We start from the raw sequence: 17,500 nt of genomic DNA on the forward strand, positions 1-17,500 counted from the left end.
ATTTAAGAAACTTCACAGCCTCCAAATGCAAAGATTAAAGAAGGAGACGCACTTTTTTTAAAGAAATGTTAATCTGGGATTGGTGTGATATTAGATCTTCGGTGTGTGATTCCTGCCTGCAGCTGTGCTGTTAATTAAAGACTTTGAGAGGAACTGTGGGTGTGGGAATCGTTTCACACACACACACACACACACACACACTCTCTCCCATGGGACACGTGCTTCTGTACCGGAGCTCGCAAAACCCTCTCACTTCTGCTCACGCGCTCGGCAGAGGATTATGGGAAGAGTTTCCTGGACAGTTTTATATATATATATACAGGGAGAACGACCGCGGCCCCAATTCACATGCTGTCCATATTTCATATTGTATGAGATTAGGATTATCTTGTATGTTGAAAGTAGTATGCCAAAGGTGCCTGTACAGTATGATATATTTCTGGTGGATTTTAAAGTCTGTATTGCGTGAATGCGTAATATTTTTTATGGTAATTTTTTTTTTTATATACTATTTTAAACATTCGTAATTTTGTTTCTGAAGTCTCCTACAATAAGTTTACATGCATCCAAGGTCATTTTTTCATCATATACTGTAAATGCAGCATCAGCTCTTTTCTCTGAAACGCTTCGATCAAAGATTCAGTCTCTCTAAGCCCCGCCTCTCTGAGAGCTGCTCTGCTCTGATTGGTCAGATGTTTCCAGTCTGTTGTGGTTGGTCTAAAAAAACAAACAATGAAATAACATCCTACTAATATGTCTTAAAGCATTTTAAAAAACACCACATAGACATATAAACAACATTAAAAACTTCACCTCAGGGGGACTTTAACAGAAACATAATCAAAAGCATGTTGCCAAAAGTCCTGTTTTGTTTAATCTTCAAAGTGCTCTAAGCGATGTCACGCGTTTTTTAGGCTGAAACATTTTTTGTCACATCCAGCAAACATCTCCTCACTATCCTCTCGCTGCCTGTCCCCTGAACACACTGTAAAGAACGCGGTCTCTGTAGACAGCCCAGGCTCCACAAACGGCAACAAAAACTAAACTGGCCCAGCCTGGACCATGAAACATAACAAACAGTGTTCCAGCCAATCACCGACGAGAATGATGGGGGGGGGGGTAGTGTGCGTGCACATGAAGGGAGGAGTGGAGGAGAGAGAAGCATGAAGAGGGAAGTTAGCTAGAGGAGAGATGTCCTAGACAACGACAACGACTAATGTTAAAAATGTATATTCTTGAGAATTTTAAATGGCCGACACACGACCAAAGAGACGACGTTCCGATGAACAAATACCAAAGAATAGGGAAAACGAGAAGTCCCGAATTTACATCGGAAAAGCATTCGTAAGGTGGCGAGAACTCCGGAGGAGGGAGGGGGAGGGGACGGGATGAGGAGGAGGAGGAGGAGGGGAGGGGGAGGGGTCGGGATGAGGAGGAGGGAGGGTCGAGCTAGCCTCCATTTTGTTTGACAATACTTCGAACGTCAACAAGAAGTGACGTCACCCAGCATCGCTTAGAGCAGCTTTAAGCGTGCATCTTCCAGCATATGATGTTCTTTCAGTGTGTCGTAGACAAATGTGAGTTGGGATGCATATTGAAATTAGAAATTATAATAATAATAATTATTTTAATTATTGAAATTATTATCGCTGAGAAGAATCTGATTGAAGCTTTACTGTATTCGCACCTCTCAAGCTTTGGCACGTGCTTATAATCACATCTTATTACTATACACTGTCAGAAATAGGGGTACAGTAGAAGTCCATTTCTCTCCCCCAAGGTACAATCTACACTAGCGTACCCCATAAGGCTTATTATTGGACCTTGTATCTTTTTGAGGGTCAAAAAGCATTAAAAGGTACATATGTACCGTTTCTTTTAAAGGTTAAGGTACAATATTGTACCCTTGAGGGTACAGCCCCAGTGACAAGCCGGTACAATTATGTACTTTATATTCTGAGAGTGTATTATCAATTTATTACTAATTATTGCACTGTTTTTATTCTTGCATTGTCTATTTATTTATTTATTTATTTATTTTTGCTATTGTGCTATTTATTGACGAAGCTGCTTAGACATACACTTTAGTTTTCTAATCTTTTATTGGTTAATGTTTTTCTCTTGTGTTTTGACCGAGACCTTAGTACTTAGTTTCGTTCCTTCATGTGAAAATGTGGATGACAATAAAAGACGCTTGAACCTTGATCTGAACACAGACGAGATTCACACACACCGTTTCTTCACTGAGTCTCTGCTGACCTACAATATAAATGTGAATATATATATACGTATGTATATTTATATTAATATCTATTAAAGCCGGAAAAACCACTGTCCGATTTCCCTGTTGGATCCCAGAGACACAAAGAGAATCGCAGGCATCCTCGCTCTAAACGCGTGGAATAAGTAAGTGTTTGGATATCTCGGGTAATCCTGTTCACCAGGCCGGCGTAAGAGCATTACGGAGCAGTCATGACATGTTTTATAATTGCTCAAGTTAATGAGAATTAATTCTATCGCATCTAATCTAGTTGACTCACACATGCTCTTGCGTGCGCAGGCTGGATTAGCCGAGAGATTGCTGGAAGCGTTTGAGCCCGAGGCGAACGCTTCGTTACGTTATCATCTCAAATCAAAGACTTCTCACCTTGAAATGGCGTGGGAGAGAACGAGACGGTTAAGCCTGATAATAGAGGAGAATACTTCCTAACTGTCCTGAAACTATTCCTGTTTTTCATTCAACTTAGCCATTTCAAAAAGTAGTCAGCTAAACTTCAAGCTACTTGCATTTGGAGCTGTTTAATTTTGGAGGCGGGGCTCATTTGCATATTCATAGAAACCGCATATACTAAATTAGGTGTTTCTGACGTCACAAACTACCTTGTAACCAATCAGATCAACGTGTGATCGTCAACGAGTGGATCTCTGAGCTGAGTGAGTGAGTGGAGGCGGGACTCATTTGCATATTCATAGAACCGCGTATACTAAATGAGGTGTTTCTGATGTCACAAACTACCTTGTAACCAATCAGATCAACGTGTGATCGTCAACCAGTGGATCTCTGAGCTGAGTGAGTGAGTGGAGGCGGGGCTCATTTGCATATTCATAGAACCGCGTATACTTAATGAGGCTAGGGTGTCGAGTTACATGCAAGATATTTTAGGACATGAAGAAATTTTTTTCAAGGAAAAAACATTTAATTATGTAATTTTAGTGATGAAAGATGAGTTTTAAAATGATTGACTACAGGGGGACTTTAATATGAGATTATAATGTGTGATTAAAAACTCACACATTGCACAAAACAATGAGAGTGTCAGTATTAAACTAAAAGCATCATAATTTATGCAACTGAATTAATTAAACTGCGATATTTCGGCAAAATAAATAAACAAGACTTCCGAGTCATTAGTCTGTACAGATAAATAACTAGAAGAACAACAGTGCAGTAAATGGTAAAACTAGTGCGTTTATGATTATGATAATGAAGTTAAAATAACATAACAATTGAAAGTTTGTTGCATAACGGACCGTTTGACTTAAAACAGAATAATTTACTTAAACTTAAAGATGTCTTTGCTGTGTCTCTTTTGCTTTACTAACAGCAAGACTGCAGATGCATGAACAAAACCGCGTGATCATGTTCTCCAGCAAGTTTTGAGATGAAAGTGGGAAAATGTATTCTTAAAGTCACCATGAAATCAAAATTGACAGTTCTTGTTTTTATTTTATTCCTGTAATTAATCAGTGCACATCATTATTGTGTTAATAATCTTGAATGAGAATAAGTTCCTCTTGCAGCATCTCTTCTCTTCTCTGATGATGTGGACGGGGCAACCTGTCAATCACATGAGATTAGCCAATAGCAAACCACAACCAATCAATTCCACACAGACACAATCAAGCCCCGCCCACATTTGTTCCTCTTCCAGAAGCGTTTCACTCAGATATACAGAACTTCTGTTTCTCGCCGACTTTCAATGTAGAATCTTTTCTTAATGTGGTTCTCTTAATTTCTCCCTCACTTTCAATGTTCTCTCAGACATTCTGTAGACATTCAGGAGCAGTGTATGGAAATCCCAGTGAAAGAGACGCTGGTGTGTGTGTGTACAGTGTTCATAAGCAGCATGTTTTGACATGTCGTGAACGAGAACGTCGTGCTGCTTTGCCTCGCTGCCCATTCGCTCAGAATCTTTAATTAACACTTGGCAATTATGTGCATTTCCTCGGGGGCTGATAAATGAAAACTTTAAAGCTGATTATATTCTGATGTTCTGACGCCTCAAGTTTGTCTCGTGTTCTCTCAGGTTCAGCTCCAGAAAAAGATGCAGTTTTCAGAGGTTATTTTATCCCCAGTCGACCCGATGGCTCTAATCGGGTTTATTCTCCACTCTCGCTCTCCTGCTGTTTCTCCTCAGTCACTCGCTTTCATGTTAAGCCTCGCGTCGGCTTCTCTGGAGGAACTTCAGGAGAATCTGTGCAGATGCGGTAAAGACATCAGTAGGAATAGGTCTATCGCAGGTGCAGAGTGTTTTACAGGGTTATTATCGCTAAAACCATAAGAACTTGCTTGAATTAAAACCGTTACTTGAATAAAAAACGTTATTTACCTTGACTGAAATAAAATGAAATATTAAAAAGTAAACTTTTTTTATTTCAGCTAGTTGTAAAGGCAACTTTTTTTATTGAAATAACTACAATTAAAACTGAAATGAAAATTTATAATAAATAAAAATCATAAAAATGACAAAAACACTCAACAAAATAATACAACTTTTACTCAAATAAAAATAAAAATGGAGATAAATTAAATAAAAATGATTAAATGTGCAGTTGCAGTAAAGACATCAGTAGGAATAGATCTATAGAGTGTTTTACAGGGTTATTATTGCTAACTGACACTAAAACCATACAAACTAGCTTGAATTAAAAGCGTTACTTGAATAAAAACGTTATTTACCTTGACTGAAATAAAATTAAATAAAATATAAAAAAGTAAACTTGTTTTATTTCAGCTAGTTGTAAAGGCAACTTTTTAAAAATTATTATTATTAAAATAACTGCAATTAAAACTGAAATGAAAATGTATAATAAATCTAATTAAAAAAATATATAGAAATGACAAAAACACACAACAAAATAATTCAACTTTTACTAAAATGAAAATATAAAAATGGAAATAAATTAAATTAAAATTATTAAATTTGCAGTTGCAGTAAAGACATCAGTAGGAATAGATCTATAGAGTGTTTTACAGGGTTATTATCACTAACTGACACTAAAACTATATTACGTACTTATAAAACTGTTATTTGAAGAAAAAAAACTTTACTTGAAATTAAATAAACTTTAACTAAATAAAATATTTCAGCTAGTTGCAAAGGTAACATTTATCATTTTTGTACTAAAATAAAACTAAAACTTAAAAAAAAAAAAAAAAAAAAAAAAAAACTTGAACTAAAATTTAAATATAAATGAAAATAAATTAATAAAAAATAACACTAACTGAATAAAAAATTATAAAAATGTCAGCTCGTTGACAAAGAAACATTTATTTTTTTATAGTTTAACTTAAAGTACAAAAAAACCTCAAATATTGAAATAAATAAAATCAAATAAAAAACTTCCAGCTAGTTACTTGAAGTACTAAAATAACTAAAAAATGTATAAATTATTCTAATAAAAAAAGTTAATATGACAAACTTACTAAAACTTTTCCTAAAATTAGAATAAAAACGGAAATAAATGAAATAAAATGAACGCTAAATGAAAAAAAATAAAAAAACGTTTGGCTAGTTGCCAAGGAAACATTTATTATTTTCCTATAGTTTGACTTAAATTACTAAAATAACTAAAACTGAGACTGAAATAAAAGATAATACATTAACTGAACTTTTTTAATAAAAATGACAAAAACACAGAAGTAAATGACTAAAACTTTAACTAAAATCATAATAAAAAGGGAAAATCTAAAAATGTGCTGTAAGAGTGTCTCACTGACAGACGAACAGCGCCGGCGTTTCATCATCAGATAATTATGCCGGCTGGTTAATTGTCATTTACGGTTTGCCACCTAAATTAAGCTCAACCTTTGTGAGACCTTTGTGAATCTGCTCAGGGCTTTATTCTGCATTCTGCATTTCAAACGCCTCGTAATCATGAGACCAGGAAACCTGGAACAGGAGGATCTTCTGAAGGAAAACACGGATCCTTCACACACGCTGGACTCCACACACACACACACACACACACACCCGTCACAGTCTGTCATGCAAATTCATCAGTTTCCCTTGATCCCGTTCACACGGTAACCTGCTGTCGCCATGGAGACCGCTGGAGGATGATGGGATGGCCAGTGTATGAGGAGAGCAGCAAAACTGAAGCTTTTTGATTTGTGTCAGGGGATGAAATATGAAGGATTCTTCTTCTTGTACTTATTATTATTATAGTCATATTTAATCTAATTATTTCTGGCCTGCAACCCTGCAAAATAGAAAGAATGATTGTTATTATTACTATTTTTATATTCATATATATATTCATATACACATACACACACACACACATATATATATATATATTGATATATAATGAAATGCTACAATAGTAATAATTCTTGTTCTGTTTAATATTTTATTGAGGAATAATAATAATAATTCTTTATTATTTTTGTCCAAATTGTGCAGCCCTGCAAAATAAAATATTTTTATTTATTTGTATTAAAAACTGTATTTTTTATTTTGCAGTGAAATGCTAAAATATAATTATTTTATTGTTTCATATTTTTATTTAGTGATAATTATCATAATAGAATTATAATAATTATTTTATATATATTATATTATTTTTATATATTATATGTTTATATATTAATATATAATCAACATTTTTGACCAAATTGTGCAGCCAAATTTTATCAGAAAATTCACAATACATTTATTTATTTATTTTTGCCCCCAGATCATGCAGCCTTACTTCAGTGTGTGTCTGTGTGTTAACAAACACGTTCCATCAGAAAGTTAAACCCAGAATGTGTGTTGTTTATTTTCTCAGCACGTCTCTGGACTCGTAATGAATGATTCATCAACTCATGCAGGTTATTTCACAGAAGAGCTCGTGTTTGTAGGGGTTTCCAGAAGTTTGATGTGATTCTCAGTTCTAGAGTTCTCTGTTCCTGAAAGATTCATTGTGTTATAGTTTAATATGTCGGCCTCATGAATAGTTTGCTAAAATTAGCAGCCAGTGTTCTGTGAAACACACTGTGTTCTGTGGTGTTGTTCTCTGCCGTCGGAGAGCGAGAGTTGAAGGCCGTGATTAGCCGGGGATTCGCTGAGACTCGGAGCGTAAAGAGAGGAATACGGGCAGGAGGAAACATAAATGTTTAGAAATTATAATTAACTGGCTGACATCTCTGTTGGGACATACATTATTCATGTTCATTTTGAGAGGAAATTTGCATGTAGTGTTAGGGGACAGAAAGAGGCGGAACGGATGCGCTGTGTGTGTGTGTGTGTGTGTGTGTGTGTGTGTGTGTGTGTGTTTGTGTGTGTGTGTGTGTGTGTGTGTGTGTGTGTGTGTGTGTGTGTGTGTGTCTCTCAGAGGATCTGTAATGATTGTAACTGACAGATGATGTCCTGCTTCCCTCAGGAAGAGCAACTTTTACTCCAGTTCTGCTCATGATCGCGTGTGTTTGTTTGTGTGTGTGTGTGTGTGTGTGTGTGTGTGTGTGTGTGTGTGTGTAAAGTCAAGTGATTCATGTGTCATTATGTGTGGGGGGAACGTCTTTTCATGTAATCTGACTGGGTCTGATGTTACATCACTTCCTGGAACTGAAGTTCACTTCCTGTAGTGTGTGATTGGTGGGTTGAGTCTGGCGAATCAGGAGCCGTCAGCTGATGCTCTCTCCGCTGAGAGATTTATTTAAAGTTATGAATGAATCTCCTTTAGATATCAGTGTAAATCATCAGGAGTTAATACATGCGCTGTGTGTTTTACAGTGAAGCGCAGCACTGTGTTGGTTTGAAAATAAGAATTAATAATTCATTTAAAAAAAATTTGGCCAAACTGCAAATAAAATGATGGTTATTTTTACTATTTATCTTAAATACTCAGTTTTTGTTATTTTACAGTATAGTCATACTGACATGTAATCACATAATTTATGTCCAAATTGTATAATAAATGTGTATGTGTTGTAAAATGTTATAAATAATTAATAATATTAATATTGTTTTATTTTTATTATTATTATTAATATATAATCACTTCATTTTTGGCCAACCCTGCAAAATATATATTATTATTATTATTACTAATTTTCTATTTTTTTATTTTACAGTATAGTCATACATCACATCTTTGTCCATATTGTGCACCTCTGCAAAATAAAATTATTATCACTATTATTTATTTTTCTTAAATACTCTATTTTTAATTTACAGTGAACTGTTACAATACTAATATTTCTTAAACTGTTTAAGATTTTTTTATTTTTTTATTTTTTTTTATACTGATATATAATCACAGTTCCCTTTCAAGGGAACTCCCGTTGCGTCGAAAACTGACGCTATGGGAACGCTTTGCGTGATGACGTCTTGAAGCACATGTAAAATCAGTCCAATGGTGTGGCGGAACGTCAGAGGCGGGTGACGTCACGGACCAGGAAGCTATAAAAGCCGGCCCGAAACAGAAAACGAAAGCTTTCTGAGTCTTCAGTTGCGCTCTGTGTTGAATCTGTCCTTGTTATTTGGTGTTGTCTGTCTATATTATATATATATATATTCAGTATGGCGAGCAAGCAGCAGTTTAGAGTGTGTGTCCATCCCTGCCCGCGTTATTTAACGGGAGGTGATACTCACACTCTTTGTGTTGTTTGTTTGGGTGAGGAGCATGCCCAGTCAGCACTCGAGGGTGGTGACTGTGTGCATTGCGAGGCGCTTCCATTGCGTACGCTCCGATCCCGCTTGGCTCGGTTCAATCCCGATCACGTTCCCCAGGGCTTGGGTCCCGCCGCTGCCGAGGCACGGCGTCGATCTCAGACCTGGGGTTCACAAATGGATTTATCAGTGGATGTTGAGACGGGCTCTGCCTTATCTCAACATCCTTCTGATAGATCCAGTGCCTCTCATCAGGGTGTGGAAGCACGCGCTGCGGTTTCTTCCCCCCCGATGGAGGCACCAATACTGCAATTGTCCAGCTCTGAGGAGTTGGACGTTGTTAGTATTGAAGCTGAGTCTGAGGATTCGCCACCTCAGTCTCACGCTTTTGAGGAATTGCTCGATGTTGTCACGAGAGCAGTTCACAGATTATCTATTGAGTGGCCAGAGGATAGGCAGGACGTTCGTTCGAAAAGTAAGCTCGACGAACGCTTCCTGCCATCTCGTACACAGCCTCAGCGAAGAAGCCTTCCGTTTTTCCCCGATCTCCACACCGAGGTGTCGAAATCGTGGGGAAAACCGGTTTCATACAGAGTGTATGCACCACAAACATCCCACTATTCTTCCATTCACAAATATAAAGAATATGGTTATGGGGAGATGCCGAAGGTGGAGGAGACGCTTGCGAGCTATCTCTCTCCAGCAACGGCATCTTCCCTGAAAGCTCCTTCACTTCCCTCTAAGCCAGTAAAATTCACATCATCTCTGGTTCATAAATCGTATGCAGCCGCTGGTCAAGCTGCAGCGTGTCTGCATACGATGTCTATTATGCAAGCCTATCAGGCAGAATTATTGGGGGATTTAGAGGAGGGCGGGGGAATTGGTCCTGACACAGTGGCTGAACTACGCAGAGCCACAGATCTGTCTCTCAGGGCCACCAAGGAGACCGCTAAATCAATCGGGCGGTCTATGGCAGCCCTGGTGGCCACTGAGAGGCATCTGTGGCTCAATTTGAGCGATATAAAAGAGAAAGAAAAGCACGTTCTCTTAGATGCTCCGGTTTCCACTGTTGGTTTATTTGGTGATGCAATAAACAGTGCGGTAGCTAAATCTCAGGAAGCTGCTAAACAGGCAGCTGCATTACAAAAACTTCTCCCCCGCCGTTCTTTCATTGAGGCTGCTGAGCGGGAGCAGCCTCACTCCTCTAAAAAGAGCGCTGAACATCGTGCCACTCAAAAACAGAGTGTGTCCTCTCGTGCTCCCCCACAAAAATCTCGGGGACACGGAGGGCGCTCTCAAACCCAGCAGTCTTCGAGGGGTAAAACGGATCTGCGGACCGTTATTACCGCCAAGAAGGCTGCTGGGGAAAAAGTCCTGATGTCTGAGGGCTCAGGACAAATGAGGGTAGTCCCCCCGAAGCAGAGCGGTTAACACCTCTTTTCACGGTGCCCGTCTCTCTTCGGTGCCCTCAGGGGACCGTTCTGCCAACCCTGCCACCTCTGGTGTTACAGGGCGCAGCGGTCTCCGGCGAGCACATATCTCAAGGTCCACCCGGAAACGTAGTGGCCTCGGGATGCCCGCCCCCTCTGAGGAGGGTGCTAGAGCAGTCTGTTTGGTCGTTCCCTGCCGGTGCGCCGTTACAGGGCGACGAACCGACTACTCAACAGCAGGAGAAAAATACGGTGCCGTCTCTCTTCGGTGCCCTCAGGGGACCGTTCTGCCAACCCTGCCGCCTCCGGTGTTACAGGGCGCAGCGGTCTCCGGCGAGCACATATCTCAAGGTCCACCCGGAAACGTAGTGGCCTCGGGATGCCCGCCCCCTCTGAGGAGGGTGCTGGAGCAGTCTGTTTGGTCGTTCCCTGCCGGTGCGCCGTTACAGGGCGACGAACCGACTACTCAACAGCAACAAAATCCAGAAACCAGTCTCGAGAGACTGGTACCTCTAGTAGAATCTTTGACAGCGTGGAAGCTACTGTCAAATGTTTCTCGTTGGGTCCTGCAGACCGTGGAAAAAGGGTATTAGATACAATTCTATTAACGCCCACCGCGGTTTATGGGGGTCCTGCCCACAGTGGTGGGCCCCGAGCAGGTTCTGGTTATGGAACAGGAAGTAAACACTCTGTTAGAGAAAGGGGCCATAGAATATGTACCTCCCTCCAACAGGGAAACCGGGTTTTACAGCCGGTACTTCATAGTTCCAAAAAAGGACGGGGGATTGCGTCCCATTTTAGATCTTCGAGTTCTGTACGAGTCAGCCATGCAGCTCAAGTTCAAAATGTTAACCTTGAGACAAATCGTGCCACAGATCAGGTCCGAGGACTGGTTTGTCACGATAGACCTCAAGGACGCATATTTCCATCCGTCCGTGTCATTGGAAGTTCCTGAGGTTTGCTTTCGGGGGCAAAGCATACCAATATCGAGTTCTTCCATTCGGCCTGGCTTTATCACCCCGCACTTTCACCAAATGCGTGGATGCAGCTCTGGCGCCTCTGCGCCTCCGGGGTATTCGCATCACGAACTACATCGACGATTGGTTGATTTTAGCTCAGTCGCATTAGATGGCGGTTCAACATCGAGATGTTGTTCTCGCCCATATGAAAGAGTTGGGGTTACGGCTGAACGCCAAGAAGAGTGTGCTTTCTCCATTTAGAGGACCACTTTTTTAGGCGTGGTTTGGGATTCAGTGTCAATGCAGGCGCGCCTGTCATCGCCACGCTTCGATTCCATCCTGGCAGCTGTGAGAAGTGTAAAGCTAGGCCAGCTACTCACTGTCAAACAGTTCCAGAGACTGTTGGGTCTCATGGCAGCAGTTTCCAACGGGATACCTTTTGGACTGCTGCACATGAGGCCCCTGCAGTGGTGGCTCAGGACCAGAGGGTTTTTCCCCGAGGGGCAACCCATTTCGCACAATCAAGGTCACGCGGTGATGCCTACGTGCCTTGGTTATGTGGAAGAAACCTTGGTTCCTGTCCCAGGGCTCAGTGCTGGGAGCTCCTTGTCGTCGCAAACTGCTAACGACGGATGCTTCCCTCACGGGTTGGGGAGCGATCCTGAGGGTCGCTCATCTCAAGGTCTGTGGGAAGACCATCATCGTTCCTGGCATTCTATAGCCTAGAGATGTTAGCTGTCTTCCGGGCTCTGAGGAGCTTTATCACAGGTCTCAGGGGACACCATGTGTAGTACATACGGACAACACGTCGGTAGTCGCCTATATCAAGGGGGTTTGCGCTGGCATGCCATATCCTCTTGTGGTCCCAGGGGAAGTTGCTGTCACTCAGGCAGCCTACATCCCCGGGGTCCAGAATATAGGAGCAGACACTCTGTCGAGACAGGGGCCGAGGCCCGGGGAATGGTGGCTCCACCCCCGAGGTGGTGGAGCTGATATGGAAATTATAAGTGGATCTGTTTGCGTCTCGAGAGACGTCTCACTGTCCACTTTGGTTCTCCTTCACGCGTCCAGCTCCTCTGGGACTGGATGCTATGGTACAGACGTGGCCGAGGCTACGTCTGTACGCCTTTCCCCCAGTTGCTCTGCTCCCGGGAGTTCTGGAAAGAGTTCGCAGGGACCGGGTTTGCCTGCTTTTTATAGCCCCGCGCTGGCCGGGCAGAGTATGGTTTCCCGATCTTGTGTCCCTCCTCGACGGCCATCCTCTGGAGCTACCCGTCAGGAGGGACCTTCTGTCCCAAGCAGGGGGCTCAATATTTCACCCCCGCCCAGAACTGTGGAACCTGTGGGCTTGGCCTCTGAGGGGGCCCAGCTCATAGAGTCAGGTCTCTCAACTGAGGTTGTTGAGACCATTCTACAGTCCAAGCTCCCTCCACGAGGAAACTTTATGCCCTGAACTGAAGAGTATTCACCTCTTTGTGTAGTGACCGTCGGTTGGATCCAGTCAACTGCCCAATTGGTACAGTTCTGGAGTTCCTGCAGGACCGGTTCACTGCAGGTCTGACCCCGTCCACTTTAAAGGTTTATGTGGCGGCCGTAGGTGCTTACCACAGTCCTTTGGGTGGAATGTCTGTTGGGAAAGACCCTTTGGTATCTCGTTTCCCTCGTGGCACTTGGAGGTCCTCCTCCCTTTCGAAATCGGACCAGGAGGCGAATAATTTGCTTTGCCCTGTTCGGGCGTTAGACGCGTATGTCCACAGAGCTGCCCTGTGGCGTAAAAGTGACTTTTGCTCCCCTAACAAGGGAGGTCCAGTGTCTAAGCAAAGGATGAGCAAGTGGGTGGTTGAGACTATCTCACTGGCTTATGAGGTGGCTGGACAGCCTTCTCCTTTGGCTGTCCGGTCGCTCTCTACTAGGAGTATGGCGGCCTCTAAGGCCCTTATATCAGGAGTATCGTTACAGGACGTCTGTGATGCGGCAGGCTGGTCCTCACCACACACCTTCGTCAGGTTCTACTCTCTGGATTTAGACTCTACTCCAGGGTCTCATGTTTTGTCTTCTTAGTGCTGCTCACATGATTACACACAGGACAGACATTTGTAGCTATGGAGGCGTTGGTATAGACGTTCCCATAGCGTCAGTTTTCGACGCAACGGGAGTTCCCTTGAAAGGGAACGCCTCGGTTACGACTGTAACCTCGGTTCTCTGAAGAGGGAACGAGCGTTGCGTCGCCTTGCCATATCTCCTTCATGCCTGTCAGCGCGACTTCAGACTTTACGAAGCTTTCGTTTTCTGTTTCGGGCCGGCTTTTATAGCTTCCTGGTACGTGACGTCACCCGCCTCTGACGTTCCGCCACACCATTGGACTGATTTTACATGTGCTTCAAGACGTCATCACGCAAAGCGTTCCCATAGCGTCAGTTTTTGACGCAACGCTCGTTCCCTCTTCAGGGAACCGAGGTTACAGTCGTAACCGAGGCGTTTTTTTCCAAACTGTAAATACATACATCTATAAAATAAAATTATTATTATTATATACATTTTTCCTAAATACTCTTTTTTTTATTTTATAGTGAAAAGTTATATTTCTTATACTGTTTAAGATTTTATTTACCAATAATAATAATAATTATTATTATTACTATTATTATTATATAGTCATATCGATATTTAATCACAGCTTTTGACTGAATTGTGCAGCACAGCAAATGTGGAGCTTTTTTATCATGTTTGAAATCGGAATTGCAATTTGTATCAGTGTGTGTGTGTGTGTGCTCTGAATGTGATCAGTGGACAGCCTGATTAAAAGTCAGCACACACTCGGAGAGGTCAGTGTGTGTGTGTGTGTGTGTGTGTGTGTGTGTGTGTGTGGTTTGTAGGTGAGCCGTCACACTCGATGAACAGCTTCATTGGGATGCGCACATGAGCTCGGAGGGTTGGTGTGTGTGTGTGTGTGTGTGTGTGTGTGTGTGTGTGTGTGTGTGTGTGTGTGTGTGTGTGTGTTTCATTCAGCATCAGTGTGTTTCCACTGCAGGACAAAAGCAGTGAGAGTTTACTCACACATATGATGACATTATTTCTTATAAAAGCACATTTTGAAGAATCTTTCTGTAGCTTCTATACTTTCAGATCATAGCACTAGGTTTGATTCATGCATGAACTGATAAAAATGTGTGTGTGTGTGTGTGTGTGTGTGTGTGTGTGTGTGTGTGTGTGTGTGTGTGTGTGTGTGTGTGTGTGTGTGTGTGTGTGTGTGTGTGTGTGTGTGTGTGTGTGTGTGTGAGTGTGTGCGTGCGTGCATGTGTGTGTGTGCGTGTGTGTGAGTGTGTGCGCCCGCGTGTGTGTGTGAGTGTGTGTGTGTGTTTTCTCTCAGGCAGTGCCACAGGCAGTTGATCATGGCCAGTTTCTCAGGCCTGAAGCTCACGGTCTCGTTAGACTCATCTCTCTGGCGTTCAGGGATATCAGCGTCTGCTGTGGTTTATGGCAGAAGCGGAGAGTGTGTGAGACGAGTTTGAGCATCTCCAGTGAAATACAGGATCAGATGAGAATAGAACTGTGATATCTGTCATATCTATTATCATATCTATATCTGTGCTGGACTCACAGATGCTCATGTGGATCATAGCTGTGCATATTAAACTGATGCATAACGTGTGTGTGAGGGGCTAATTGTCATTCAGTGTGTATGTGTGTGTGTGTGTGTGTGTGTGTGTGTGTGTGTGTGTGTGTGTGTGTGTGTGTGTGTGTGTGTGTGTGTGTGTGTGTGTGAAGGTCAGTAAAGATCTTAGCTCTGTTGCTCTGTATTCTACAAACCTTTGATCTTTTGCTCTGTCCTGTCAGAACTGTCCTGACGACGTACAGAACAGCACACACACACACACACACGCGCGCACACACACACACACACACACACACACACACACACGCGCGCACACACACACACACGTAACTCACTGTGTCTCTCTCTCTCACACACACACACACACACACACACGCGCGCATACACACACACACACGCGCGCGCACACACACACACACACAAACTCACCCAGACACTCACTCACACGCAACTCTCTGTGTGTCTCTCTCTCTCACACACACACACACACACACGCGCGCATACACACACACACACGCGCGCGCACACACACACACACACACACACACACAAACTCACCCAGACACTCACTCACACGCAACTCTCTGTGTGTCTCTCTCTCTCTCACACACACACCCACACACACACACACTTTATATGTATATTTTTATCTTGAAGAATCTGGAAAATTCAGTCAGATGAATCATTAAAATTGCATATTACTTTTTATTTAATACTGTCTTGAATAAGCTATTTCACATAACAGAAGTCTACATATAGTCCACAAGAAAAATTGTCTGAATTGATCCAAAAAAAAATTATAATGAAAAAATTATATATAATAAAATATTATATAATATCATATATTGGTATTAAATATGCATAAATGAATTAACCTAAAACTAGTCCACTAGCACAGTATAGGAAACATGAAATCAAAAGTGTGCCTTTAAATCAGTGTTGTTACATTAGCAAGAAATTATTAATGTTTTATATGTTTCTCTTTAACGTGTGCGTTAACATTAACGTTAACCTGTGTGTGTGTGTGTGTGTGTGTGTGTGTGTGTGTGTGTGTGTGTGTGTGTGTGTGTGTGTGTGTGTGTGTGTGTGTGTGTGTGTGTGTGTGTGTGTGTGTGTAGTATAAGCAGGTGGAGCAGTACATGTCGTTCCATAAGCTGCCAGCGGACATGAGACAGCGGATCCACGATTACTATGAGCACAGATACCAGGGCAAGATGTTCGATGAAGAGAGCATTCTGGGAGAACTCAATGAGCCACTGAGAGAGGTGAGGACACACACACACACACACACACACACATATGCATGCTGGGTAAACCTGCTCTCACCCATAAACACACACACACAGATGCATGCTGGGTAAACCTGCTCTCAACCATAAACACACACACACAGATGCATGCTGGGTAAACCTGCTCTCAACCATAAACACACACACACAGATGCATGCTGGGTAAACCTGCACTCACCCATAAACACAAACACACAGATGCATGCTGGGTAAACCTGCTCTCAACCATAAACACACACACACACACACACACACACACACACACAGATGCACGTTGGGTAAATCTGCTCTCACCCATAAACACACTCACACACAGTTACTGCTGTAATTTTCTAAATCTGCCTTTAATGTTTTTAGGAGATCATAAACTTCAACTGTCGAAAGCTGGTGGCGTCTATGCCGCTGTTCGCCAACGCAGATCCGAATTTTGTGACGTCAATGCTCACCAAACTCCGCTTCGAGGTCTTCCAGCCTGGAGATTACATCATACGAGAGGGAACGATCGGGAAGAAGATGTACTTCATCCAGCATGGGGTCGTCAGCGTTCTCACTAAAGGAAACAACGAGACCAAACTCTCCGACGGATCATACTTCGGAGGTACAACTGCAAACAAAGAGGAGAATGTGCACACACACTCACACACACACACACACACACACTCACACACTCAGGTGCGTGCGTGCGTGCGTGTGCGTGTGCGTGTGCGTGTGCGTGTGCGTGTGCATGTGTGTGTCGAAATAAAAGATCTAGAGACCAAAACATCTCAGACTTGAGGATGCAGGACTGGGAACTGTCTAATAAACACTCAGACACACAAGCAACACATTTTCTTCAAAATAAATGAATAAATTAGTGCGGGGCAACAATCAATCTCGATTAATCGCATCCAAAATAAAAGTTTGTGTTTACATACTAAATGTGTGTACTGTGTAAAATTATTTTGAATATAAATACACACATATGCATGTATATATTTAAGAAAAATGTGTTATTAATATATAAAATATTTATATTTAATATAAATTATGTATAAATATATTTACAGGATATACATGCATATGTCTGTATTTATATATATATACAAAATAATTATACACAGTACCATAGACTGTAAAAAAATATGGACGACGCCCCTTCGCTCTCTTCCATTGGTGAGAAGTGAAGCCGCCAGTGTCCCGATATGGCGCTGACTCTTGGGGCTTGAGTCTGCGCAGTAGCGATCGCGGGACCAGACCTGCGCAGACCTGAACAGGAAGTAAAGCCGCAAAATCAAGGCCCCGCCCCCTCACTCTCGGTGTGAAATAATTAATTATAGAAATTTAGATATTA

The 17,500-nt window shown here is 42.0% G+C and overlaps 1 protein-coding gene across 1 annotated transcript in view; it reads left to right on the top strand.

Moving 5' to 3' along the window:
• The window catches only part of hcn4 (hyperpolarization activated cyclic nucleotide-gated potassium channel 4), a gene marked incomplete at its 5' end in the record, with an annotated part of 105,077 nt that overhangs the window by 64,453 nt on the left and 23,124 nt on the right, over positions 1–17,500 (top strand). The window contains 2 exons of the mRNA XM_082182325.1: positions 16,000–16,146; positions 16,528–16,768. Of these exons, the coding sequence (XP_082038451.1) occupies positions 16,000–16,146; positions 16,528–16,768 (388 nt within the window). The remainder of the gene's footprint in view (positions 1–15,999; positions 16,147–16,527; positions 16,769–17,500) is intronic.

Source organism: Leuciscus leuciscus, assembly GCF_965113295.1.
Source record: "Leuciscus leuciscus genome assembly, chromosome: 10".
Classification (NCBI taxonomy): domain Eukaryota; kingdom Metazoa; phylum Chordata; class Actinopteri; order Cypriniformes; family Leuciscidae; genus Leuciscus; species Leuciscus leuciscus.